Source organism: Pygoscelis adeliae, unplaced genomic scaffold (genome assembly GCF_000699105.1).
Source record: "Pygoscelis adeliae isolate BGI_AS28 unplaced genomic scaffold, ASM69910v1 Scaffold13, whole genome shotgun sequence".
In the NCBI taxonomy this organism is placed as follows: domain Eukaryota; kingdom Metazoa; phylum Chordata; class Aves; order Sphenisciformes; family Spheniscidae; genus Pygoscelis; species Pygoscelis adeliae.
Window position 1 is genome coordinate 785,244 of NW_008824499.1, and position 26,625 is coordinate 811,868.

Genomic DNA, 26,625 nt, shown 5'->3' on the forward strand with positions numbered 1-26,625 from the left:
CGCTCGTTGCCCTGACTTCGCGGTGGTGGGTGGGCCAAAAAGAAACAAAGGAAACGATTTAAAGGGGAAAGAAAAAAAAAGAATCCCGCTGCTGTTTCTGAAGAGTCGCAGTCCGACGTGTGCTGAGGCTGCGAGGAGGTGTACCTGCGGCGGGGGGATCTGCAGCGCGAACGGGCCCGGGGCGGCCGCGGAGGCGACTCCTGACAGGTCAACAACGGTCCCTCTTGCACCGGGGCTCAAGTGGGGCCGGCCCTTGCTAGAGGCGGCCTCTGCCCTCGGCCAGGTCTCTCCTTTGTAATAAAGCAGAGGATAAATGCAGTGCTCCATCTTACAGTGCTTGTGGCTCCGAGGCAGGCTTTCAGTAAGGCCTTCAGCTAGACCAGGTTTGGACACCAGTGTTTATGACCCCTCAGCGTAGGGGATTATTTGGTTTTTAGCTTTCACTGCTCAGCCCTAACAGTGTGAGAATATGTGGGAAAAAAATGAATTCCCATAGTCTTTGTCTCTCTTCCTGTTCCTCATCTCTCCTACTAGTAAGATACGGGGCTTTCCTATCCCCTGTTATTCTAAATACGCTTCATTTTCTTGCAGGCATGGACGCTCATTGCCATTAAAACTGTTGAAATCTCCTAAGTCTGTCAGGATTTTTATTTTCTTGAGTTTGAAACATGCTTATTCTTTACTCTTCCTTGAAAGGGAGCTCAGCTAGGGATCCTCATGCAGGAGGATTCATGGGGGCAGTATTTGGGCTACAGCTGGCAGTTGTGGTAGAATCCATAATTACAACAAAGCACCAGATTTTTTCTAGGTGAATAAGGGTTAGGATTATGCTTTTTCTGAGACTTATTTTGCATACATTTTGATTTTTAAATAATGGTTGTGGTTGATACTAATATAGGTAAATGAAAATGCTAGACAGTGGTAAATGAAAACTTACTTCACCCTTTCCTTTCTACCTGTCCCTCAGTTTGGCTTCTAAGCAGGACTTCCCACACATTTATCTTTAAAAGCACATTTTGCAGAAGAATGACTGGAAGCCGGCCATTCTGGGCAGCTTAAACAACACTGTGATTGTATGTGCTTCATGGCTGCTTATGTTGCAGCGTGTTCAATCGTGCATCAGCATTCCATGCCATGCGTTAATACCAACAGTATTATTAACCTGCAGAAATAATCAAGATTTTAATGTGTGATTCACATTATAATAATTAATGTAAAATCAAGTGAACTGTAGAAACTAAAACTTAAGTAGGATTCCAGGCTGAAATTATGTTCACAGCTGTAGGAATATGAGCAACCTAAATTTAATATAGAAGTTAAAATTTTTAGGCTTTTTTCCACAAATGTAAATGTGTTTGTGATCTCAACTGTAACATTAAAAGGGAGAAAAGAGCAGTGAATAAAGCTTCCTGTAGGCCTAAAACTTAACATGTTCTACTGTGGCCCTTCACAGCATGGCAAATGAAAATTATTTTAATTGTAGATTTTTCAAGCTAAATGCACATCTAAGAGTGGGAAGTAGACTTAGAAGTTATCCATATTGGCATTTTTCACAAAGCAAAGGGTGAGGAGGAGACTGAATTTATTGTGAAAAACCTATGAGAGCTAGGAAAACCTAAATGTCAAGCTAGAAGTATGAGTATACCCCTTGAAATGAAGGGACTGATGTTTTTATGTAGGCATGAGAAATGAGATCGGCATTCGGACAAATATGAATTGAGTGTTGTAGGTACTTCAGGTGTCCTGCATCTCAATGCTGACTTTTTTTTTTTAAAGCAAATAGAAAAGAATCTCAGATGTCAGATTCAACTTCCGAGCTGCTTAAGGCAAATTTTTCTTCTGCTGATGCTGGTGACTTCTGTGTTTTCTCGTCTGTTCTGAAGATGCTAGTTAGCTTGCCACTCTGATATCAATGGGAAGGCTTCATTGGTAGTTGTATCCTTGATCCACAGATTGAGAACCTCTTGTTTCTACAAATACTCTGCATGTAGAACAGTCGAAGGAGTGGGTGGTTGAATTCTGACTTCCCCAAGCTTTTCCTCACATGAAGCCTTTGACGGTGCGGTGAGGGCAGAAGACGTGCCCATTCAGAGGCTAACTGATCCAGCCGAAACACTCTGTGTAGCTTGGCATTCAGGGGTGTTAACAGCTAAAGAGCTGTTCTCCTATGAATACTGTCTTTGGGATAAGGAATAGGTGTGGGTGTTCCGCTGCAGCGGTGGCAGCATGTAGGAAAGAAGGGTCTGTAGATTCAGAGAGGCCTTGTGCATGTCTGCAGTAAGCTGGGAAGGAGCAAGAGCCTGTTCTGCAAAACTGAGATTCATGTGTTTCTTAAACAAAATAGTTCTTGGTAACTGTGGACATCTTACCTAGAAAGACCTTGAACAATAATTGAAATAGAGATGTGTTTTCCAGTATGACGCGTGAGGATAATAATGTAACTTCTGATTGTTAGCCCTGATTATAAAGATACTTTCTTTTTTTAAATAAAAGTACTGACTGTATCAAAATGGGCGCTTCCCTGAGAACCTTTCTAAGCCTTTTTCTTTTTTGATACATGGAAGCATTTTACAAGTTGAAATACATTTCTGACCTAGTTCTGTGTTCTTAGACTTTACTGTGAATACTTGTTTCAGCTCTATGGAGAGCACGGGATCCTACAGATTGGATAATAATGAAATCTTAAAACATGAGCAGTTCTTTCTAGTTGACATAGGAATGAAGGAGTAAATCTATAGTTGCATATTGTTCAATCGGAGTCTGGATGTGTTAGATGAAATGTGATAGTAGCCGTGCTGGTTGAAGAGGCTGTTGCTGTATCTGCTTGCCTCCCAGTCCTGGTGGTGAAATGGTGTGTCTGAATCCTCCCTCATCTGCTTCAAGCAAAATCAGGTGGTTTTTCATCAGGCACTGACCCTGCCAGAAGTGTGTTTTGGGAATGAGTGCAAGAACTGCTCTGCCCCCTCACCAAAAAAAAATTGAGATGTGGGACATTCAATTTCTGTTTGCAGAGCAAGTGTCTGCTTAGAGCCCATCTGGTTAAAAGTTTCATCAATGTCGTGTTATGTGTCTGTGGAGTAAAGAGGCAAATAAAGCTAGAATTCTACAGGATTCAAGAGAGTCAAAGTTAATGGCACAATGTGCCACTGACTGTATCATCACTTGAATATGCTGAAAGTGGTTTTGAAGAGTAGGGTAAAGTTTACAATGGGGAGGGTACTTTTAAACCTATAGCCCATGAACTGGCCCTTCCCCCACCCTAGTCATTTCTGAGCTGCTCACAAGGAAGAAGGCACCCAGAGTTGTGTTACTGGTGAGACAGCCTGCTTCTGCAGACCTCCTTCCCAGCCCAGTCTGGGGACTGAATAAGTACCTGCATATGTGTACTGTACAGCCTGCATATGGTGACTGTGACAGCTCTCTTCTGTCCTGTATGTCCCGGAAATAGTGGCAAGAACTGGCTGTGTGCTACACCCTGGAGTGTATTATGCAGCTTGTCTCTCCAAAAATGTGAGGTACTGCAGCTTTCAAGAAGGAAACATCTGTACTCGGATATCCTGTGTTAAGTACGTTTAAATTCCCACAACGTAACCGCACAATAAGACCTTGCCATTGAGGAAAAAAAACAGACTGAAGAACAATCTCTTCCTACTTAAAAACCACAAAGTGAACAATTTTTCTTGCTGTTGCACAAGCCTGGCATTCTTCTCTCCCACAACTCGGATGGGAAAACAATGTCGGGGTCTCTCTCTTCCTGACTTCATTGAACTGGAAATACCAGGTGGTGTACTTCCTGCAAGAAAAGGAGTACTAATAGCACTTGCTTCTATTTGTGTCAGAAGCTTAAGATACAGAGGTGACATCTCTTATGAGAGCTAATTTCCTGCTCTGAATCAAAATGCAATGTCATAGAGACTAAAGAATCCCTTACAGTAAGACAGTTTTACCTGCTTACTGCTTGAGTACTTAGGCTGAAGTAGTCCATTTGTATCAAGCCAGTGTGTTTTGGTGTCTGCATCTGAAGTTCAAGGCTTTGAAGGAGTTCCCTGTGCCAGCCTTGCAACAAGATGCAAGGGTGTCTATAACTTGAGTTGGCAGTGGATGGAAGTATGGGCAGGAATGTAAATTTTGGTGCCAATTGTTTGCTGAAGTAACCAGCTGTTCTGCAAAACTCTGGGCAGGCTTGGACATGGTTTGCATGCAGCTGTCCTTGCATGAGTGCTCTTCAGGGAGGTCCTCAGGAATCTTTGCTTATGGCCTGAATAATCGGGCCTTTTGTACAGGAGTGAATTTGCTTCTCAAACACCAGCCTGCTTCTCAAATCCATATCTGCCATTGAATTTCTTTCTAGGTTGACACTGGATTCATTCTATGTTGTACTTGATGACATGTATTTTATAGAAATGGCACATTGGTGGTGTTCTAAGATGTTTATGTGCAACTTTCTTTCAGGTGAACGAGTGCTTTGTTTTCATGGACCTCTCCTTTATGAAGCAAAGGTATGTGTGGTTGCTTATTGCTGCAGATGGTTCTGACTGTTCCCCAAGAAAATAAGGAATTGTATTAGTTTACCTGCTGTGCCTCACTAGATAGGATTAAGGACTGAAACTAAAATGAAGAAAAACCTGATAGTGTATGAAATTAATTAGTTTTAAATCGTGGAGCTCCATATTATAGAAAAATTTCAGAAAACCCAATGGTACTATGCAGCTAGTCTGGTATACTACTGAAGGCCGGGTGGTCTTATGTGTTGGACATTTGATACACCTGTGTTCCCAGAGCACTGGAAAGCATTTGTGCTCATAGGACTTGGTGCTAATGCATGAGCTAGTAAGTTAGCTGCAGTTTGAGCTTCCTCAGAGATGTAGGTGGCTGAGTACAATCAATGGTCTTCAAATGGGACGATGCTGCAGAAGATAGTGCTGGATTAAAGTGACAAAGGAAGTGGCATTCTCAGTTCTGGCTCTTTAGCCACAGAAACCATGCATTGCAAATTTGTGACTTGGAGAAGTATCCTTACTGCTTCGGTTGCAGGCCTCTGCTGCAATACTTCCAGTGAAGTGCTTTTCTTGTGGACCTTAAGCAGTTGTCACTGCCATGCCATCTGTTTTATTGAAGGTAATTCCTTCAGTAAGTTCTAATTTGACTGTCTGTTTCCACTTCCTATGAAATTGAACCAAAGGACTTTTGTAGCTGTGTGGATTAGAAGACTTGCAGAAATTCCTGGGGCACCTTAAATAGACTTAAATCCATTAGGTTTTAGTGTCAGGAAATGTTAACTGATGGGACAACTTCAGAGAGGTGGTAGTAGGGAGGCAGCTAGAAATACCCGACATCTCTCTTCGTGCTATCAGCAAATAGTCATTCTAATGTTAAAATAATGTCCAGAGCATTGACGGGGACGTGCTTGTCTAAAATATTTTCACTCTAGTGATTCTCCTCTGTTCTCTCCCTTGCTCTAGAACTGGAGGACAAGGTCGTTGTGAATGTATGCTCAGAGTGTTGTCTTCTGCCAGTACCTGCCCAGGTGCTAGTACAGAGAGGAGAGTAATCAAGGCTTCTGTTTTTGTGGAAACAAACTTCTGTTAGCAGAAGTCTTAACTCTTTGGTCAATTAAACAGTCCAGAGCTGCTACAGTGATGTGCTTCTCCATGCTGTGCTGTGCCCCTCTTCTCTTTTACACAAGGGTGGAATGAGTGTTGCAGGAACTGGCTCTGCCAGCTTGGTGCTAGAAGGGACTTCCCAGTTGGCAAGGTAGCTTTTGGCTGGCTATTTATATTGAGAGTCTGGATCCTTCTGGGCTCCTGAAGTGGCAGAAGGAACTGGGTTTAATTTTACAAAGATACTTTGTAGGTAGTAATGAATAATAACCTTAACTTTCCTCCTGTTCCTTTGATCTATATTTCTTCTGTGATTCTCAATACATAAGTTATTTCGTTCCTGATGACCATATCCTTGGCTTCCCACAGCAAGATGATCAGAGAAGCACTTGTGTTTGTGTTAGAGTAGTATGAAAAATTATGACAAACGGTAACTGTTTGTACATCTCTGTACAATGCAGAGTTAAATGAGATTCACTTAAGGCACTTCTAACCTCCAGCAGGAAGGAGGATATTTTGGTACAGAAATACATTTGAATCTTCTTTTACTTCATGCTCACTTACATTCTTCAAAACAAGTAGACGTTTCTTAAGCACACAGTCTGTATTTGGCTGGCTTTAACTCCAGGACTGTCAAAATGAGCCACTGGTGCAGTAGTATATCAAACAAGATTAGGATATCCTTACTCCTAGTTGCAAGTCTAGGTGAGACTGAGTTTAAATTCCATATGTGGCATTTTGGAGATTAGTACTGAAATATCATGTTCCTCTCTATGTTGACAACTACTTCTTGTTTAATTGGAGAGGGTGCAGGAAGGAGTCGTCACAAAAGTTTTGAGAAAATGCTGTACAGCAGAAGGCTCTGCCCTCTCAAATACTTAGAGGTAACTCAATTAGCATGGCAAGAAAATACCAGTTATGACTTTTATGAGTCATTTTTTACTTCAATGGAAAAAATCCTTAAAAAGGGACTAAAAGCTAGAGCCAAAGAGGGTGTCCTCATGTTTTACAACCACCTCATTATTTCACTGTTGAAGTGGTACAGTGGCATCTGTATCTCAGTGTATCCAGAGCAAGACTTGATACTTTTCTGGATGAAGTGCCTTATCGAAGCAGAAGTTGGTTGATTTAATTTGGTATAGCAAAATAGTTCAGGGACATGAGGTGGGTTATGTAGCTTCTGTTCTGGGCTATGTTTTTGCCGGAAGAGGCATGTCTCTGGCTACGTTTTTCTTTTATATAGACGTGGTAGCTTGAGCTCTTACGTGCTAGACCGCAGGGGTAGGAGGAATTTGTGTTAACAGGTAGTGTGCGCAGTTGTTCCAGCTCACCTGAACATATTCCTCTGAGCTGAGACAGGGTCTTGCAGGCTGCAAGCAGGGCTGTGCTAAACTATAAGGCAGAAAAGTTTGTGAGGAGTTTGTGAGGGACACTTCTGAATCGGAGTGATACTGTGGAGTGGTTGGAGCAACCTTGTTATATACGTGTTCCCTCTTTTAACGGTCTTGCCTTAATATCAGTATACGAGGAAGTTAGTGTATTCATAGGCCAGTTGTTTGATGGAAATAACTGTTTTTATTTACCTCATGTATACATTCTTAACCTAGAAAAAGCCCTTACTGCAACTCTTTCTACTGAATATAATGCTCTCTCTGTGGCTGTAGAGATCCATATTATTTATTTTACTTTTGAAGACTCCTCTACTTCAGCCAGCTTACCTGTCTGTGAGGTAGGGGCCTGCATGTGAACAAGCTCTCTAGTGAATGGCTTTTGGCTAACCTGGGGGTAGTGAAGTGACTGCTTGTTTACTCTTCTGGTCATCCTCAGGGGTTTCTGATCCTTCTCGTGAATGAAGGTGTCCCTTTGGATAGCTGAGCAGAGTCGCTTGTTTGCCTAGCCCTTCCAAATCCATAAATAGGTAGTAACTTGTGTTAGAGAACTTACTTTCTGCTGTGAAATAGCTGCCGGTATTTCAGTCGCTTGCATGGAAATCTCTGCATGCTTAAACTCTGAAAGCTAAAAAAGCAAAACTCATTCAGATCTTTCTCATCGGTACTGATGGAACTTTCTTCTCTGTTTCAGTGTGTAAAGGTTGCCATAAAGGACAAGCAAGTGAAATACTTTATCCATTACAGTGGTTGGAATAAAAAGTAAGTATTGCATAAAATGAAAGCAGTATTTCATTTTTCCTTTATGGGAAAATGCAAGCTTTGTCAGTTTGAATGAGAGCTTGATGGACTAGCACTACCATGTCTGTGTCCTTAGGAGACTGTTTCTGAAACTGACCTAAATGATTTTTATACATAAGCCAATGATTTATAGTAACACAAAGAAAACATTGCCTAACTAACCATTTCCTTCAGAGCTTTGGTTGTGTAGACAAACTAGCTTAGGGTGTCATTAGACTAATGGGAATGCTTTATAGCATTCTGTTTGTTCAAGTTTGAAAATAGTTACTGTAATTCCTCCCTGGCAAAAATACCTGGTACAAAAACTTCCTTGTTATGTGTTGGTAGGAGAGGCAACCCCTACTGAGGTGGAGCAAAACTCTACTCAAATACACAGTGTACTTTGCTGCCAAAGTGATATAGAAGTAAAGTTTGGTAGCAAAGACTTGGAGAAGCATGCCTTACTGAAGGTTGTGTTCAGAATGGGAAAGGCTGTCTATTTTAGTCCTTCACAGGAGCAGGTTTAGCCTGTATTTCAGTTCTTGCCTCTCATGCTAAGGCAAAATTAGAGTTACTTTTCCCTTCTGCAAAAATGGTAGGATTCTAGGTGAGAGATTGCTGAAGAATAAAGGCGTCTCCATGTAATAAATGTTGAGCCCATTAAAGGTGAATACGTTCATGAGATTATTGCATTTATGTACTTGTCTTTTTTCTTTCATTTGAATTCTGTTCTGCCATTAGGCTTTGAATTTAGGAAAAGTGGAGGGTTTTTCTTAGCAATTAAAAGCTTCAGCTCTTCAGACTCCAGAAGTCTTTCAGAGAGCACTTACCTGTTTTGTTTGTTTTTGTTTCATTTCAATGTTGCAGACTCTAGAGTGAAGACTCTTAGTCACTAGTATCTCAATCTCCCTGACATGACTAAAAGCTGAACTTCATGTTTTAATATGTAACTTTTTTAAATGCATCCGCACACCCCCCCTGCCAAATGGACAGATAAATGTTTTATTGTAAACACCGACAGTTACAGGGAGCATAATTGGCTCTTATGGTGGCTGCTTTATATTAATGAGGCAGCATAAATTTGATACTTCCTCTCCTTGTTTATCTCTGATGAAGGTGCCATAAGTGATGTCGTGACTCCTGCTTTTCTTGCTTGCGCTGTTTGAGTTTTTTTTGCCTTCAAGCTTCCAATTAACTACATTAAAAGTGGCGTTGCTGCAAGATCTAGACAACTGGGGCAATATGACACCTTAATTTTGGTTTCTATAATTGTGGTCCTTTGTTACTTGTTAATTGCTCGACTTCTTAATTTTTTTTGCAAATATCAACAGATAGGATACCAAAAAAGTTTCTTCATCATACAGTATAATGTGCCGCACAATCATATAGCACTTCTTTTGAAGGTCTCTTGCAGCTGTACGGGCAGGATTAAGATAAGTGGCTTAAATATCTGACCAAAGCACTATCCTAAAAACATAGTCTTAGAACGTGTACAGCTGGACATGTGTTTCTCTGTAACTTTTGGATGCTAAGCTTGCCTTGTCTTAACACTCTTGAAGACCTTGTACTCCTGTAGTAGTATTGGTTTTGCCACCTTGATGTTCCAAGACTGGCAGCTATTGCCATGAAATGAAAATTATAAAGAACTCTTTATATAAAAGAGCTTTAACTTGCATACTTCAGAATAACTTGGCCACTTTTAATGTGTTTTATTTGAAATAAATTGTCAGATTGCTCAGATATCCACTCTTTGTCAAAGTGGAATTCTTGCTCGTAATGGCAATTTCCCCAACACCTGTTCTCTTAAATCGTTCACTTCAGATTCTTCAAATATTCATGCCATCTTGGTTTCCTTCACAGACAGAAATCAGAGCTCTTCTTCTTACAGTAAGATCTTATTGCTGAATTTGTTAACCTATAAAATGTTGGAATAGATAAAGGAAACTTGCTTCATAATATAGTTATGGCTACAGGTGTCCCATAATTTAGTAAGCGTAGAATATTTTTTTTTTCTTGAGATGCTTCATTTAAATTAAAGACAGTCCCTTCCCTCCTAAATTGCCCATCCTTCAAGTTTGGGAAACTCTTTGGAAATCACTGAGGGTTACACTTCCCTAGAAAAATCGTTAACAGCTTCAGTCAGTGGGGAATGCGTTTGGTAATTTACACTTTCAGTTGTGCCAGTCCATGACTTGACACAAAAGCAGAGTTCAGTCTCAAATTCTGTGAAGCTTTTAATTGACTATTGCGTGTAGAATGCAATTAGGTAATGTTTTTGAATGATCGTTTGATTTTTTTAAAATTTTTTTTTTCAGCTGGGATGAATGGGTTCCAGAAAGCAGAGTGCTCAAATACGTGGATACCAATTTGCAGAAGCAAAAAGAACTTCAAAAGGCCAATCAGTAAGTATTTTTGTTAGAAGTCCTTGTCAGTAAATTATTTTTTTTACAGAGCTTCAATCCAACAACTGTATATCAAGGGAAGTTAGTGAGTTTAAAAAAAAAAAACACTTCAGGAGGTGTTCATATGTTCATTTATTCTTGAGATGGCTTTGGCTTATAGAGGTGTTCTGATCTTTGTCCTCTAGCAGTTTAGAAAGAGCAAGCTGCTACTTAGTTTTAAAATGGTGACTTGAGGTTTTAAGGAAGAGTAGGTTGATGAAACGGAGAGGCAGCCTGACTAACTGCATGTACGTTCTACAGTGTGGAAATTAGGTGGCTAAAAATGACCCTTGTGCTGTGTCCTTAAAATATATTGTTAAGTGGTAAGGATCTTCTCAAGACAACTTCAGGATGCCTACAAATACTTTGATTTTTATGAATGCTAATCTTGTATTTCTTTAATAGAAATGAATTTATTGAGAAGTTGTTTTATGTTTTTCAGAAGCAGTGTGCTGCTTTCATGTGATTCAGATTAACAAGGATGGTGGGAGGAGGAGGCAATGGGTGTTCATACTGCTAAGTGTTGTATGAAGCTGCCCAAATCTTCTTGATATTGAGTTGAATTTGTTCCTGTTCATGACACATACTAAATGTTTTGCATAACCTGTTACCCTTTGAGGGAAAACAAGCTTCTTTTTCCATTGAAGTCTTATTTACAAATTTACTCTTTTTTTTAAAGGGAACAATATGCAGAGGGGAAGATGAGAGGTGCTGCTCCGGGCAAGAAGACTTCTGGTCTGCAGCAGAAAAATGTTGAAGTGTAAGAAGCTTTTTATTTAAAAAACAAACAAACAAAAAAAACCAACACCAGAAAAACCTCCCAAACTTTTGCTTGTCAGTTTTACTATTGATCTTTAAATAGTATTTTTCTTAGAATGTTTCTGCAGGCTAAACTATGTTACTTCTGACACAACCCATACAAAAGTTATGTTTCACTTTTGTAATATCAAAAAAGCCTTTGAAGTATTTTATTAAAACTGCCTTCTTAGATTGTGCAGTGTTTAATACTGAATCAAGGTACTGAGTAGACACTAACACTCTGTACTTGTTTTGCACTCTATTCCTCTTAAGTTAGTGAACTGACACTCAAAAAGTGGTGGGTGCTCGTAAGACTTGTGTATCTCAGTGAAATCGATTTCCATATAGAATTTTACAGTTCTTCCAAGCTGTGCAAGCACTTTTGAATAAAATCCTTAAAATGCCTTGCCTTCTTACTGTACAATTGTTAAAACTGTATTTAAGGAGTCTTTGTTTTGCTGTTTTTGACAAAACTAAACCCATATGCTATTAAAAATGGTTTTGCATCTTAAGAGACCAGAAGCAAGCTCAGACATTTATTAGAAAAAAAAATTTCAGGATGTATCTGTCAGATTTCTTTCATTCCACCCTTTTTGTTTTTGAGAATAGGCTTGTATGGTGATGTTTAGATTCTCATACAGTCAGTACAGCTCTACTGCTTTGCTCATGTGCCATGAAACTCTTCTATTTGGGGTAGTGCTTCACTAAATTATGAAGATGGTCATTACTAATGTGATGTTTTGAACTCCTAACTTCATTTATGATTCTGGTCTTCATGAGGAAGCTGCTGAAATGACATCAATTCCTAAGAAGAGCATTTGGCAGCAGCCTCAGATTTCAGGTTTCATTTATGGGCAACTTTGTTATGAAATATGTATAATTGATTTCAGAAGTGCAGTGGTAGTGGGTACAGGTTTTTTGTGTTTTTGTTTTTTTTTCTCTAGATCCTGAATGCAAATTTCACTTTGGGATTAGTCAAAGCCTAGCCAAGGCTGTAAATTGGCTCTTGGTCTCTGGAATGGGGAGTCCGATGGATCTGGCCATCATGCTGCATGCATGCTCCCTTGTGGTCTGTTGCTGTAGATTCTGAGATGCTTTAATACCACCGGTTTGGTGTGCTCTGTCAGTTCAGGACAGACCTCTGACAGGGACCTAGTCACCTGTTTGTCTTCATTTGGGGGTGAAAAAAACCCAAACCAAATGTCTGTTTAGACAGTTCCTAATGAATGTCATTAAAATCTAATTAAAACAGATCTAAATTATGAACATTACTAATTCAGCTGCTTAAGGAGTTGTTGCACCTGAGTTGTCTTGCATTTTAGTCAGTGGGAGTAGAATTCACTTCGTGTGTAACTTTGACACAGGTAGTGATGACTCAATTGTGAATGTCTAAAATTGCATTATAGAGAACATACCAATAGTAACTTCAGGGTTCGGTTCCCTATACTGTCAGCTTGAATCATCTTGGTAGTTCAGACTGATTGCAGTGGGATGAGTTGTTCTCTCTGGCTGAGTAAATGCTAAACGTTAACCTGCGCTTGAAATCAAAGTTGGCTTAATCCTCTCAACCACACCTAGTAATGTTGCATCCAAGGGAGACCCACACAGCAAAAATGACTTCATCTTAAGTCTCTGTGTAACTCTAAAGCTTGAAAGCATGTTACCAGGTCTGTCTTTACTCTCTGGTTGAAACCAGTTGGGGAAAGGAAGCGGCTTTTTTCTTTTGCTGTCATCACTATCCTGTGCATGGGTGGTTGTTTCCAGCATAGCAAAACAGACAATAAGCTAATTCTCTGAAACTTCTGTTTCATGTTGATTGGAAAAATTAACTCCTTGATGGTGGATTTTCAGAGTTGTAAAGGACAAGAAGGAAAACTGTTGTCATTAGAACAGCAGTCTTGCATTATGAAAGTTATTTATAACAGCGTCCCATATGCTTGTTGCACTGATCTTGCTCCTAGTCTCTAGCCATTACCAGCATCCAATGCATCCTTCTAAATTAGACCTGTGCTTCTTTCAACAAAGTCTCCCTGTTTTTCTTCTCTATTTGGAGGCTGAGGGAGAGGAAGTACTTTGACTTGCCCTAGCAGTGATGCAGGGTTGTGATACTGATTTATTATTGACCAAACTACTGCTTCTCAGATTCTGCTTACAGCTAAAGGCAAGATGGCTTCTGAAAAATCTCAAAATACAGCTCCAAAATAAAACTTCTGGATTGTTCTCTTGTTGTAACTCTAAGGTCATTGCAGATACATAAAGTACTGATGGTGGGGAGGGGGAGAAACTGATCATGCAACTATTCTAAAAGGGTAACACTGTCAACCTATTTGGGCCTCAAAATTTACCTTTTGTAGCATTCTTGGAGGATTGAACAGAGGGAAAGGTAACTTACATTTTGAAACATATTCTTCAGATAGCCAAACAATAATGGAAAAGAAATAATGATCTAAACACAACTTATCCTCCAGGAATGTTCAGTAAGATTATAATATGCTGCTAAAAAGGTAAATTTTTGAATCTTAAATAGATTCTCTTTAAGGCTAAACACTAGGTCTGACATTCTTTCCTTAACTCAACCCCCATTGTGCCTAGATTTTTCAGACGAGATGGAGCGCATACTGTTTGCTGTTTGGAGACCCCTACAATATCGACGCGGTGAGTTAAGGATGGATTGTCAAACCAGGATTTTCATCCTGAAATCCAAATCTCCTTGCTTTCATAGATTTCTTTTAGAGACTCTTAAAGTCCTCAGTTGTAATAATGTAAGCTTTGGTAGCAATTCAGTTAACAATAAGTACTGCAGTGTATCGTTTTGGTGTTTTTTTTTTAAAGCCAGTATGGACTACCAGTTTTTAGTTTCTGTGAAATGTATACCTTTTCAGTTGGATAGGGTACAATATGAGTAGTCAAATGCATTCGGCGTGTCCACTGTTTAAAAAGAAGTGGAGGAGAACTGACTTCAGAATTTTTGAAATTGGATAGTTCTAGAGGTTACAGTTGGTCTGCATGCTTACTGTAGCCTGGAGTTCTGCTTCCATGGAAATCAGTAATAAACTGCACTGTCTTCTGTAAGTCTTGGGAGCGAGGCTGCTATGATAGGTGGTTTTAGAAATGTGAGGTTTGAACCTGCTCCTTAATGTGCTGTATTTTTATTGTTGGCTTGAGTCTGTTCAGAGTAACTGTTTCTGTAAACTGCAGCAACTGGTTCAAAAAGCTTTTGAGACTATTTGTAAGCGATATTTGATCAAATAGAAATATGCATGAAATGCAGGTTGTATACACTTGTTTTTAAAATAATTAATCATCTTATGATAACTAGACGCTATCATGGAAAAAGATTTTGTATGGTTATAGCAGGTTGCCAAAAATGAAATACAACGCTACAGATACTGGCTTCTCTGGACTGTGTTGATGTAGCTCTGCCGAATTCCAACTTCTAAGAGTTTATGCTACCTTTGATGGGCCTAATATGATTAACATGCAAAAAATCAGTAAACAATCAGTGTTAACGGGTGCTTGGAAAATAAGAAGGGCAGCTGACAGTGTTCTGGAGGGAAGATATGGCACTGAATAACAAATTTGAGAACAGTATCTGTTTTTAAATGAGATCTATGCAAGCAGTCTCATCAAAGATGCTCTCAAAACAGTATCTCAACTTGGGAGTTATTGTTTTTTCTTCTAATAGAAGTCTTGTTCTTAATCTGAACATATTATTCAAGCATATGCTCCTGCTGCATGTCTCTTGTGGTATCCTCTGCTATCTTTGGCACAGCTAGTAGCTCTCTCACAAGCTACTTCAAGTCCTCTAAATGTCAAGCGGCATGTGAACACTGCCTACATGCCAGTTGTCTAGGGCTGTAACAACATTGGAATGGCTACACCGGCTCAAGCCGGAGATTTTCCTAACTTCTTCTGCTGTCTGATAGTCACCAGTAACAGGTGCTTAGGGATAATCAAATGAGTCAAGTCTAGAATGCTCTTCTACCCCAAATACCCTTTTTGCTTCTAGCAGTCTGTAATTAAGGGACTTTAGAGCTGTAGGCTGTATCTATGTGATGGGTTTGATAACCCTTTGTAGGACTTATCTAAACTTCTGAACCATTTGGACTTCTGGCATCCCCATCATCTTGTGGCAGCGTGTTCTCATTTAATTCAGTACTGTGTTGAAGAGGGGAGGAAAGAGGATGACTCCTCCTTTCTTAAAAGTGTCTGCTGCTTTGTTTTTTTGTCTTGAGGAAAGATTGATTAGTTCTTCAAGCTTCACCTTTTATTGCTAGTGATACCTCTACCATATTTCCCCTCTTCTTCCTGCCCAGTTGTCAGCTTGAGAAAGCCCTTGTCTGCCTGGTTACTCCTGGTATAGAAGCTGTTGTACACTGCCAGCTATTCTTTGTTCTCTTTACCTCTTCTAGTTTTATTGTGTGCATTCTAAGGTCACGTTGCCTGACCAGGCACAGGAGACATACGTGTGTATAATCCAGACTTTGGTATTTATCCTTTTGCTGATACTGTTCAATGGTTTAATTGAATCTTGATAGGAATGCTTCTTTTCACAGTTAAGTTAGTGACCAAGCTGCTTGAGCAATAGTGGCTGATTTCATACTTTCTTCAAACATACTTATTTTTCACACTTGAATCTTTTCATTTACTTTTATATTACTAGTCACCTTGTATTTGGAGAGACTTTGATTTCATATTGCTTAGTTACAACTGTTGTTTTCTCAGTAAACTGGCACCGAATCTCCTTTTTCTGGCATTTACAAATGTATTGAACTCAAATGCCTGAGACCAAGTGGTAGCTACCTTCATTCTCTGCTGCTCACATCTTAACCAACTATTGTAGGGAGGTTCCAACAGACCTCTGAGTCCCTTAAAAGGCACGTGGATCTTGGGAAAATAAAATACTTGTTATTGTCCACAACACTTTATCAACCTGGTCATGGATTCCTAACTGTTGTGGAGGAAGTAAACCTTCCAAAGTCTTGTTTTTTTTGTGATGTCATTTGTCTGTGTTGAATTCAATTTTCTAAGCTATTTTTATTTTCTACTGACAGTTTTCTAGACATGCCCCAGAAGACACTCCAGTTTAGAGCTCTGAGCATTAACACCAACTCTTTTGTGCAGAACTTGCTGGCTTCTTGAGGTGGTACCCAAGGTCCTGTGACAGACACACTTTTTTTTTCTGATGAATGTCTGCAGAAAGGTGGAGTGGAGTCTTTCAATATGTTGTCTTCTATGGCATCCCCTTTAGTCTCGCCATTTGATCATGAACACAGTCCTGTTTTGGATACTGAGGTTGGAAGTTTGGTATCATGCTCTTGTGGCATGGACTGCTTATTTTCCTTCTGAGTCTGTCACCTTTGATATATAGCATTTCATTGTTGTGAGCTGTTCTGTAAGCTGGAATACTGTTTGTTTTCTACTGATTATCTTGTTTCTACACAATTTCAGATGGTTATGTCAGTAGTTCATTTATTTTTGGCTTTCTAATTCAGTCTCGCATTTTGATCCCCAATACTTGAATATTATTCTTACAGCTGCGTGTTCCTGTTCTGCTAAAATAAAACTCTGCAATGGGGGCTGGGTTAGCTTCTTACCGGAACTGATCACTGGCCCTGCTTCTTTGAGGAGGTAATGTCTCACTACAGTGGGATGCATCCTTTTAAGTTTGAACTGTGAGATCTTTAGCACCTTGCAGCTCTGTCCAGCCTTTTAATTAAAACTCTTTTCACAGAGGCTTCCTTGAAACTTCCATGCTGCTTTCTAGTTTTGTCAGTTTTCAGTGAAAAATGCCAGTCAATAGAGAAATATGTGAATGAAGAATAGCAGCTGGGCTGTACTTGCCATATAAAGAGAAGTCAATGAAAGCTTTTATACTGCTTCTATACAGCAATATAGGGCTTGCTGTTCTTAGTGTAGTTGTGAAGTGGCACAAAAGGAAGGGCTTTAATCTACCCTAGATACATTTCATCTTTTTGTGTCACTTCAGGACTTGCATCCCCTTTGTCCTTGCAGGAAGGCATTATCTGCCATCATGAGGAACATGCACGGTGTTCTTCAGCTGTATGTCTCAAAATGAGACTGCTTGGTCTGGTTAATGGAATCTAGCTATCTAAGATGTGCTGCTCATCTTGGGCTACAACTTCTATCAGTAGGGCTGTATATAACCTCTGTGATACAGATGCTGCATTTTTCTCCTAGACATCAAGTTGCACTGCATGCTTCAATTACTGTACACAACAGCAGCACTTCACCTTGCACAGCTGCCTTCACATGGTGAAGAGTATTATTCCAGGCAGTCTGCTGTACAGACTATCAAAAAATCTGCCAAATGCTAATGTTTTGTCTCTAACCTTAGCTCATTCTGTTTGTTCCCTAACTCAGATTTGTCTTTTAGACTTTGCAAACAGATGGCTGCTTTGACTTGAAGCAGAGGCACATGACTTGAAATATAAGGAATGAGGTGGGAGAGCACAAGCAACTGCCTAGAATGGTTTATGCTAGACTTTATGCTTCAGTAACATAGATGTGGCTTACTGTCTTAATTGCGATAGTTCTTTAAGTACTTTGTATTGCCTGTCTGTTCCAGGTTTTTAAGACTCTGCTTCTAGACTAATGCTTAACATTATTTTTATCTTGCGATTTTAATTCTGGAAAGAACTCCCTGTTCCTCCTTGTTTACTCTAGGTTTGGAAGACTTTCTCTTCAATACACAAGTCTATTATCAGTGACTTAACTTGGCAATTGTTCCTTCTTCCTGGAGAGAGATGATCTTTATTCTGCCCGCAGTTTAAGCCTAATGCTTGTTTGACTTGAAGCTTGAAAAAAGCCTTACTCTTCCTACCTTCAGACCTTCCTAGAAACTCTGACTGCTTCCTGACCCAGATAAACCCAGTTCAAAGCCTGAATACAAGAGTCACTTGAGATAGTGGTGAATTTCCAAGGAAATAATCTTGTACTGGTAAAGAGTTTTATCCACACAATCTGCAATTTTTTGAGAAGTTTAACTGGACTCCTATTAATAGTGAGCAAATTGAAACGTGACTAGTAGTACTCTTAATTAAAATTTTCTGAAAATGGTTAGTAAATATACAAAGTTCAGATAATAACAAAAATACCTGTTAGGACAGTTTAACTTTGTCATTGATACTCTTGACCTATCTGAATATTTACATGTCACGTGCATTGTATTTCAGGTGTCTTTAAAATTTTTGGAAGTACAGCTTTTCATTTGGAATAAAAATAAGGGCTAAGGATAGAGACTTTAGAGAAGTGTGAAGTGTGTAAATTAGAAACAGTAAGTGTTGAGAGAAGCATTTGGACGAAGATAAATATTAGGGACAACGCTCTTTAGTAGTGTTCCAAATGTTTCTAATAAGTGGCAAGTGTAATTGCGATCTCCCCTAAAAGTTGATGATGGAATTATAGGCAGTCCATGCAGCTTCATGCATATAATTCTGATAGTGCTATTTAAACTTCCCTCTACTGCTGTAGTGGTAAAACTGTGTGGTTTTTTCAATACTTTACTGGAAGTTAATTCAGTTGACTGAGATTTATCTGATAATTCTCAGGATTTCTGTTTCCTTGTCCCATATTCTATCTCTACGTGATCCCTGAAATACAGAAATAAAACTACAAATCTAGTGTAGTTTTTGAAAAGCACTTGGAAAGTATGAAACATCTGTAGATGTTACTTGCGTAAGTGTCAGTCAGTACTCTTTTTTAAATACTCATGTGTTCCTGGCAAGCCTTCTGGGGTTTTGTAGGTTTAAGTTAGTGATTCCCCCCCAAAATGGTGAATTATAATCTGTTAAATGAAAAATCTTGTAGTATCATAACTGTGATGCTAAATCATATCTGACGTTTCTTTCATGTGCTTTTATCTAAATACTCCATAGGCCATGGAGTATTCACTCATTTTTCTGAACTTAGTGCACAATTTTTCTGGCTTTCTACTTTCGATTCTTTAAGTAACACTATCTTTATATTTGCAATAATTTGTGTTCTTCTTGCAGGAAAACAAAAAAGAACAAACAGAAAAGTAAGTATATCTTTATTTTGTATATAAGCGGATATCCTTAGTGAAGGATTCTTAGCTGGAATAAGACCTTAGATCTGCCTCAGCTAAGTTTACTTACTATCACCTTGTGTTGTTCCTCTTGGACTTCAGATGTCTTTTCCTCTTGGTCGGGAGGAATGCATACTTTTCTGGTTTGTACACAAACTACTTGTTTCAGTCTATCAAGATTTTGACCTCTTACAAATTAAAAGCAAAGTGATATCTCCATGGAGCTGTTGAAATAACTTAGTAAGTCAAACTTATGTTTTCTTAATGAGATGGAGATGTGACATATCTGCAAAGCTGAGTTGCTGGTTCCAAAAATTCTTCCGAAGAATGTTAAATACTGACATAGTGGTTTGTTTTTAATGCAGAAACCGCCATCTTCAGATAAGTGTAAATATAGCAGTTTAAACTGTCACAGATATGTGGAACTTCCAGAATACAAGTAATAATTAAAACAAAAACAAGTGAAAAGGTGACCTGAGAGAAAATCTGAGTCTTAGTTTTAAATCCTAAATCTTTTTTTACTGGTATTTCTTACTGACTTACCAGATTTCTTAAGCAGCATAATGTCATTTTTCTGTACAGCTCCAGGAATTGGAGAAGGGAGCAGTACCAGTGAGACTCCTCAGCCTCCTAGGAAGAAGAGGGCTCGAGTAGATCCAACGGTTGAAAGTGTATGTATTTCTGGTTCTTACAGGATTTTTGATAGAAAACAGGAAGGTTGCTTTGCTCAGAAATACAGACAGCAATACTTTGTCCTGCAGTATGGCAGTGTGAAATGTCACAACTTGCGAAACTATGGTTCCTAAGTGGCCTTGGAAAAACTAAGCTATTTCCTTGTTCCCTGCGGAGCCTACAGGAATTACTGTAGTAATTCCTCAGTCCAGTGGTGTATTTCAGTTGTGAAAACAAGGAATATGGGTGACTCTTAGCTTGGACAGTTATTTGAAAGTAATTGGTCTGGCTTCACTTTTTTAGGAAGAAACATTTATGAACAGAGTTGAAGTAAAGGTGAAAATCCCAGAAGAGCTGAAACCATGGCTGGTAGATGACTGGGACTTGATCACCAGGCAAAAGCAGGTAATTTGTCAAAAGAACAATCTGGCTATGTATAGGCGAGGACACTAAAACTAGAATTTCATATCCTCTTCAAGTGCGGTGTAGTGAAACCTCTTGTAGAGTTTGACAGCAGCCTGATGGCTTACTTGACAGTTCTCATTCTGGTTGGATTTTAACCAAAGGTCACCTGTGAGTAGGACTGTGGCTCAGCAGAGTTGCATGTGAATTTGTAGAATAGACTTGGTCTAATCGAGCATAAGCTAGAAAGGCAAATAATTTAAACTTATTTAAGCTTTAAGTGTGGTATTAACTCTATGCATGCTTGGCCTGCCTGGTATGTTTTGAACAGTTTACTTAGTTGGTAGAGAATCGGTCTGTAGGAGCATCACATGTGATGCATATTTTACCTCAGCTCCTTCCTGCCTTGTTTACGTGTCACTCACTGCCAAGTTCGAGTATCTTAAGTTGTTCTATAGCTCTGATAGAAAGCTGTTGCTTAGGGTAGCGATTCTTAACTTCTGCCAGGCTGGATCCATATAAAGCTTCCTGATACAGTAAATTAAACTTTGCTTTCCATTTTAAAAGTATAAAACATTTTCATGAACGTAAAACGTATTAATGAATCATTACTTGTTTCATGTGTGAAACTGCTTCCTAAAATCGGCAAGAGCATAGAAAATAATACCGTTTAAAACTGTTTGCTGTTGTTTGGTAGGTTGCAATTACATGCTGTAACTTACTGCTACTCCAAGGTACTGTCTCCGTTCTTGCAATCCCAGACATGCAAAAATCTTGTTCAAGTCCTACGTGGATAAGGCTGACTTTTCTCGGTGAATACAAATCTTAAACTTGCATCAGCAGTAAAGGTGCTTAGGCATGGCTGCGTTACACTGACTCCAGTTCTGGAGACTTGCTTCCCCCCCACCCTCAAAAATGTCTTCAGACTGTAGTGCTCTTATGAAAGGAAATAGATAAGTGAACTGGGGCCCATGCCTCAGAGGAAGAAAAAAAAAAAAAAGAAACCCAAATATGTGAATTTGCTGTACTACTGAGCCTTGCCATATACAACTGAACGAGCGTCGGTGGGTACGGATGATCTGTGTATGGTATTAAAGATGGAAGTTAATCCTTGGTGAATGATGGCTGGGAATATTTGTCTTCAATTCTGTAAGCTCTGATGTAGCTCTAATACTCTTCAGACTGTGCAGGCAGTTAAACTTCCCAGCAGGTGCTTGGCAGGCTTATTTGCTTTGCAGCAATAGTAGTGCCAGGTGCTGAACTGTGGATGCAAGAAGAAGAACAGACAGAAGAACAGGCAAAATGGTCACTGTTGCTTTTGTAACTGCTGTGTGGCCTGGTGTAGGCAGGTCTGTAGGGGCACGTGTGTGCTTTGCTGCGTACCTTTGACTCTTGGAGTGACTTTAGCAGTTCATCATCAGGTTGCAGTTGAGCAGCACAAATGCTAAATGGAAACATGGATATAGTCACTGTTACGGTTTTTTTTGGTATGCATAACTAAAACAGTTGGGTGTTCCTTTAATAACACTTAACCTGTTAATTTTATTCTAGAAACGTCCTTATGTATGTTGATTTAAATTTAGCATGCAGATATAAATGTCTACATAAATTAGACAACTTGTATTTGTTCGGTTTTGCTTCTTGTGTAGCTCTTCTATCTTCCTGCCAAGAAGAATGTTGACTCCATTTTAGAGGATTATGCAAACTACAAAAAATCACGAGGAAATACCGATAACAAGTAAGTTGTGGTCATTTCAAATCTTAAATACTTCTTTTGCTGCTGTTGTTGGACTTATATTTCATGGCAAATTTAGTAAGGTTGTTAAACGTGTCCCAGCCCTATGTTCAGCTTCATGTTCCAAGACCAAGGTGATCGAGGAGTTTAGAAACCTTTGAGGAGGTAATTCAAGAGTGCAGTTCTACTTTCTGGATATTATTTCTGCTTCTCCCACTTTCCCTAAGCCTTTTTCTAAAGGAAGCTGATAAAAGCCAAGCGAATAGTTCTCCACCCCTTCATTCTAGCTCAGGCTTCCTATGTTGGGTGAATAAACTCAGTGGCACTTGCTATGTATGAGCTGAACAAACTATCAAAAAAGCTACCTGGCAGATGAGCAGAGTGTTACTGTGTGGGCGGACTCTCTCGTGGAGGTAGAGGGGTGGGGGACAGGGAGGTAGAGGATGACTTTTAAAAGAATCAGATGGGCAGAGCTAACTACCTTGAGGAGATAGCTTTGAAGATACTTATTTGTAATTACCCCAGCTGTTCAGCCCTGACAACAAACAAGGTGTGTTTATTCTTGAAGAAAGCTTTCCTGTTTTAAAGGGAGAGAAACTAGAAATGTGAAGTTATTTTCTTCCATTCAAGAGGAAGCATATTATTGACTTGTCAGGGTGTTTTAACATTCTTTTATGTAATTGTCCTAATGTCTGTTCTAAATTTGTTTGCAGGGTGGAGTGAGGGTTGTACTTCTCAGATTTGCGGTGTCACTGCTAATTCCTACACAGTTGTTATTCAGTTATTTGTGAAGTTGGAGGCCTGCAGGAGTATGGCATTGAGAGGCCTAGTTAGAAAGGATCAGTTGCCTGAAATACTGGGTGGCTGTCCCCTTCCGTTAAGCAGTTCAGTCTGATTACTTATAGTATAGTAGTACTCTTAAACGGATGTGAGTTGGGATTAACTTTGGTTGAAAACACAAGAGCTGGTTAAGCGTCCTTAGAAATACTTACTGTTGCTTTGAAAGGACTGCTCTAAGAGTTAATTTCTTTAAGTGAGTAGATGACTAAAAACAAGGCTTTTTTCAGTTTGCCTAAATTCTTACGGAGTTCAGAACAGTCCATTTTTAAAGGAGGTCTTGAAATGCATCACTCCCTGTGGCTGTACATTTTAAGGCCTCCAGACAAATTTCCTTGAAAAATCTGAAGGCTTGTAAAAGATCTTTGCAATTTTGATGGACTCACCAAGCCAACTCTCATCTTGTGTCCATCCAGTCACTTGAACAAGACTTGCAATGTTTTCTCTGTTTACCAGGGAGTATGCAGTCAATGAAGTTGTGGCTGGAATTAAAGAATACTTCAATGTCATGCTGGGAACTCAACTACTGTACAAGTTCGAGAGGCCCCAATATGCCGAAATTTTAGCAGATCACCCGGACGCTCCAATGTCTCAAGTCTATGGTGCCCCACACCTTCTGAGGTTATTTGGTGAGTATGATCTCTGGAGGTTGAAGAAGAGCAGTTAGAAGTATTCAAATGCTTCCTTTTCCTGTCTTTTGAGTCTCAGTGGGTGAGAACTGCAGAAATTTGACAAGTGACTATGAAACATATGGTTTCATTCTTTCCTTATTCCATGTACCTAAAACATTCAGAGCCACTCAAGGGTTTAGAATGGAAATGAATTTTCAGCAGCCTAGGTATTTTAGGTGGGGTTTATATATTGAAATAGATTCCTGGGCTGTTTTTATATGCTACTGTAGGGTTTTAGACTGTACTGAAATACTTGTTAAAGTTATTGTTTAGAACTAACAAGTGCTACTTCTTTTGAAACAGTGCGCATTGGAGCTATGCTTGCTTACACTCCTCTTGATGAGAAGAGTCTGGCTTTGCTGTTAAACTATTTGCATGACTTCTTAAAGTAAGTACTCTTTAAGTCTCAGAAAGAAAGAAAAAGTTAAGTACAGGCTATTGTAATGTGGCCTATTTTCAGTGAACAATTGTTATATAAATATGTATAATCTTGGGCTTGTGCATGGTATGTTCACCAAAGATTGCAGTGAAGCTTTCTCAAACTTTGCTGCACAGTAACGTGAGTAAGACTGGCTTTAACTTCTCTCCAGTTATACTGAGGTTATTGCTAGTTAAACGTGTGCTTACGTCTCTATTAGCCTGCACTTTTAAACTATCCAAGTCTGCTACTTGTTTCAAAATAAACGTTGAAGCATTTATTTGTAGTTGCTATAAAAAGTGGATGACAATTACAGCAAACTATTAAATTACACAACAGTTACTCAACAATAATTGAGCAAATGTGAAAAACTGATGAACCTTGCTAATGTTATTTCTTGGGTAAACTGTCATTGTAGCTTTAGTGCACTGCACTACGCTGTCGTGCTGTAGACATGTTATATTTAGGATGAAAACCTTGTCCTAAATAATAATACAAGACTTTAATGTGAAATGTTTCTTAAAAAAAAATCAGACATTTGATTTCAGACAGGTGATGAAATACTTCCTCACTGCTATAAGGAACTATGGAATCACTTGCTGCTTAGTTCACCTGTAAATGTTTCCTGAATGCGAGATGCTAAAATAGAATTAAACTTCAGTTTAGTGTCTGAGGTGTCATACCTGTATTCCCCCATATCTATGTACGAGTGTGACTTCAGCAGCTTCCATGCATCTGTACTGCACTGCAGGGACTTAGTATTATACTTCTGCAATTTATTGATACATATAGGTAGGGACGGGTGTGTGGTATGAAACTGTGTGCGAGCCTACAGTGTCAGTGCAGCTTTTTGCTTTTGCTGTACTGGCAGATTTTCTTGGTCAAATTTACTAAAGCCGTAAACTTCCATTTGTGATTGTCATGGAGAAGATAAGTGTTCTGTGTATTTTCGTACAAGACTTCAGTGGTCTACTGATAGTGTTTGGAAATATTGATTTGTAAATATTAGGGTAACAAAGCATTAAAATGTTTTGCCAGTAAATACCAGCTTTTACCTCTGTGTGATTGGGTAAGCTATTGGAAGTTGACAGAAAAGCCTCAGCAAATCCAAGACAGCTCTGCAGTAGAACTAGAAATGGATCAGCCTGACTTCCAGGGCAAACTTGCCTTGGAATAGTCCTAGAGTCTTGAGTAGATTGTAGTCTTTGTAAAAGCAAGTGCTAAAGAGCTTTCAGCTGTAAAGATAGAAATGTGAAGCCGGTGCATTGACCAGAAATCCCTGAATCCATTTGAGGAGAAGTAGTGGCATATAATGCTTATCTTCGGCTATTGCACTTAGTTGACCATCGCTCGCTTTGCTCTAGCCATTGTTTATTTAGCCATTTACGTTCCATGTTTGTGCAGACAGAACTTCATGGTGTCCTACTCCTTGTCCCTACCCCTTTGAGTACAATCAGGAGTAAATTGATTCTTGGTACAGCAGCTGACTGCACCTCAAATGTCAACTGTTTCATCCTGTTAATCTTAACCTCCCTGTGCTCACTTGGAGCCAGAGTTGCTTGGCAACTTGTTTGGAATTGATTTTTTTGGCATGAGCTGTCAAATCTTTAGTTGCTTTACACAGCTGACTTTTATGTTAGATTTGTACTCTTGAAACCATGTTTTATGGTCTCAGCAAACAGCTAACGATTCACTCACGTGATGCTAAACAACGGAGACTTTAGGCAAGAAGGTAATGTAATTTTTTCATTATTTTTTCATAGGTATTTAGCAAAGAATTCCTCCGCGTTGTTTAGCGCCAGTGACTATGAAGTAGCCCCTCCTGAGTATCATCGGAAAGCAGTATAATACTGTGCTGCTTTGCAATGAAGTGATAATTGGATCCTTGTAATACTGTCCACTTCTACAGCTTGTTCTTCACCTTTCTATTGCACATGTCTCTATTGCACAAATTATGTACACATAAAGTGAATAAAGTTGTGTGTTTAAAATGGAACTGGCATTTGTAAGTTCTGAAGATGTTCTTGTCCCGAAATGGAAGCTTGGAGTTTAACGGGAACTCTGGTGTTTCTGGCTTGCTACTGTTGTTTGCATCAATGGAATGTAAAAAATGCATTATGATATTTCATTGTATGAACTCTTCAGTGCTCGTGGGTTTGTTTTGACATTAAAATTTGCTTCACTAACCTGCTTTATTGCATAGTAATGACAAACCCAGACTCTCAGACCTATGAGGGCTGTGATCACCTAGTGTTGGTGCTATTGATTAGTCTGACTTTCAAACCCATTTACTTTCTTGGTGTTGGAAGTAAAATGTTTGGTCCATAAATGTATGCTTTTATTTAGATAGTGGAAGGACTGTGACTTTTTTATATTCTAACAATAGGAAAATGCATTATCATATCGTAGTGTCTTGGAAATGTTGGTCTTTCACAGAGCTGTTTTACAAATCTTCAAATAAACTTTTTTAATTTCAAGTGTTGTTTCTAACATTTGTATTTGCATCAGTGTCCTTATGACAGTGACCTGTCAAGTATGATCGAAGTGTCTTAAGTGTAGTATAAAGTTCTGCAATATTAACTTGGAGATGCTGTGTTTCTTTTTAATTCTAAAGACTAGTAGTTAAAGCCCATGCATCCAGTTCCAGTGGGTGAAGCGAATTCTCTTTCTCTGGGATCATTATATAGTCCGTAAGTAGTGATAATGCAGTTTCACTACATTTGTTGCAGAATTCTTAAAAGGCTTGTTCTTAAAAGCCTGAACCCTGAGAGCACACTTTGCCTGGCTTCCGTCAATCACTTTCCTATTCTAATTC

The 26,625-nt window shown here is 39.2% G+C and overlaps 2 protein-coding genes across 6 annotated transcripts in view; one reads left to right on the forward strand and one right to left on the reverse strand.

The window, feature by feature from the left end:
* LOC103914798 (A disintegrin and metalloproteinase with thrombospondin motifs 7-like) overlaps positions 1-327 on the reverse strand; it is a 72,296-nt gene extending 71,969 nt beyond the window's left edge. The window contains 1 exon segment of the mRNA XM_009321511.1: positions 145-327. Within this exon segment, the coding sequence (XP_009319786.1) occupies positions 145-327 (183 nt within the window).
* Positions 328-3,716: 3,389 nt separating this feature from the next.
* On the forward strand, positions 3,717-26,285 carry MORF4L1 (mortality factor 4 like 1). Of its 5 annotated transcripts, none has more exons than XM_009321432.1 (14): positions 3,763-3,781; positions 4,453-4,499; positions 7,683-7,750; positions 9,590-9,655; positions 10,084-10,170; positions 10,889-10,969; positions 13,600-13,662; positions 19,023-19,048; positions 19,658-19,746; positions 20,051-20,152; positions 21,799-21,887; positions 23,178-23,350; positions 23,696-23,780; positions 25,574-26,285. In XM_009321432.1, exons 6-14 carry the CDS (start codon positions 10,911-10,913, stop codon positions 25,656-25,658), a joined length of 771 nt encoding a protein of 256 aa, XP_009319707.1. In that variant the 5' UTR covers positions 3,763-3,781; positions 4,453-4,499; positions 7,683-7,750; positions 9,590-9,655; positions 10,084-10,170; positions 10,889-10,910; the 3' UTR covers positions 25,659-26,285. The 5 variants fall into 5 exon arrangements, with proteins under 5 accessions (XP_009319709.1, XP_009319707.1, XP_009319708.1 ...); XM_009321433.1 differs by having other exon boundaries at positions 9,629-9,655; XM_009321434.1 differs by lacking the exon at positions 9,590-9,655 and having other exon boundaries at positions 3,717-3,781.
* The last annotated feature ends 340 nt before the right edge of the window (positions 26,286-26,625 follow it).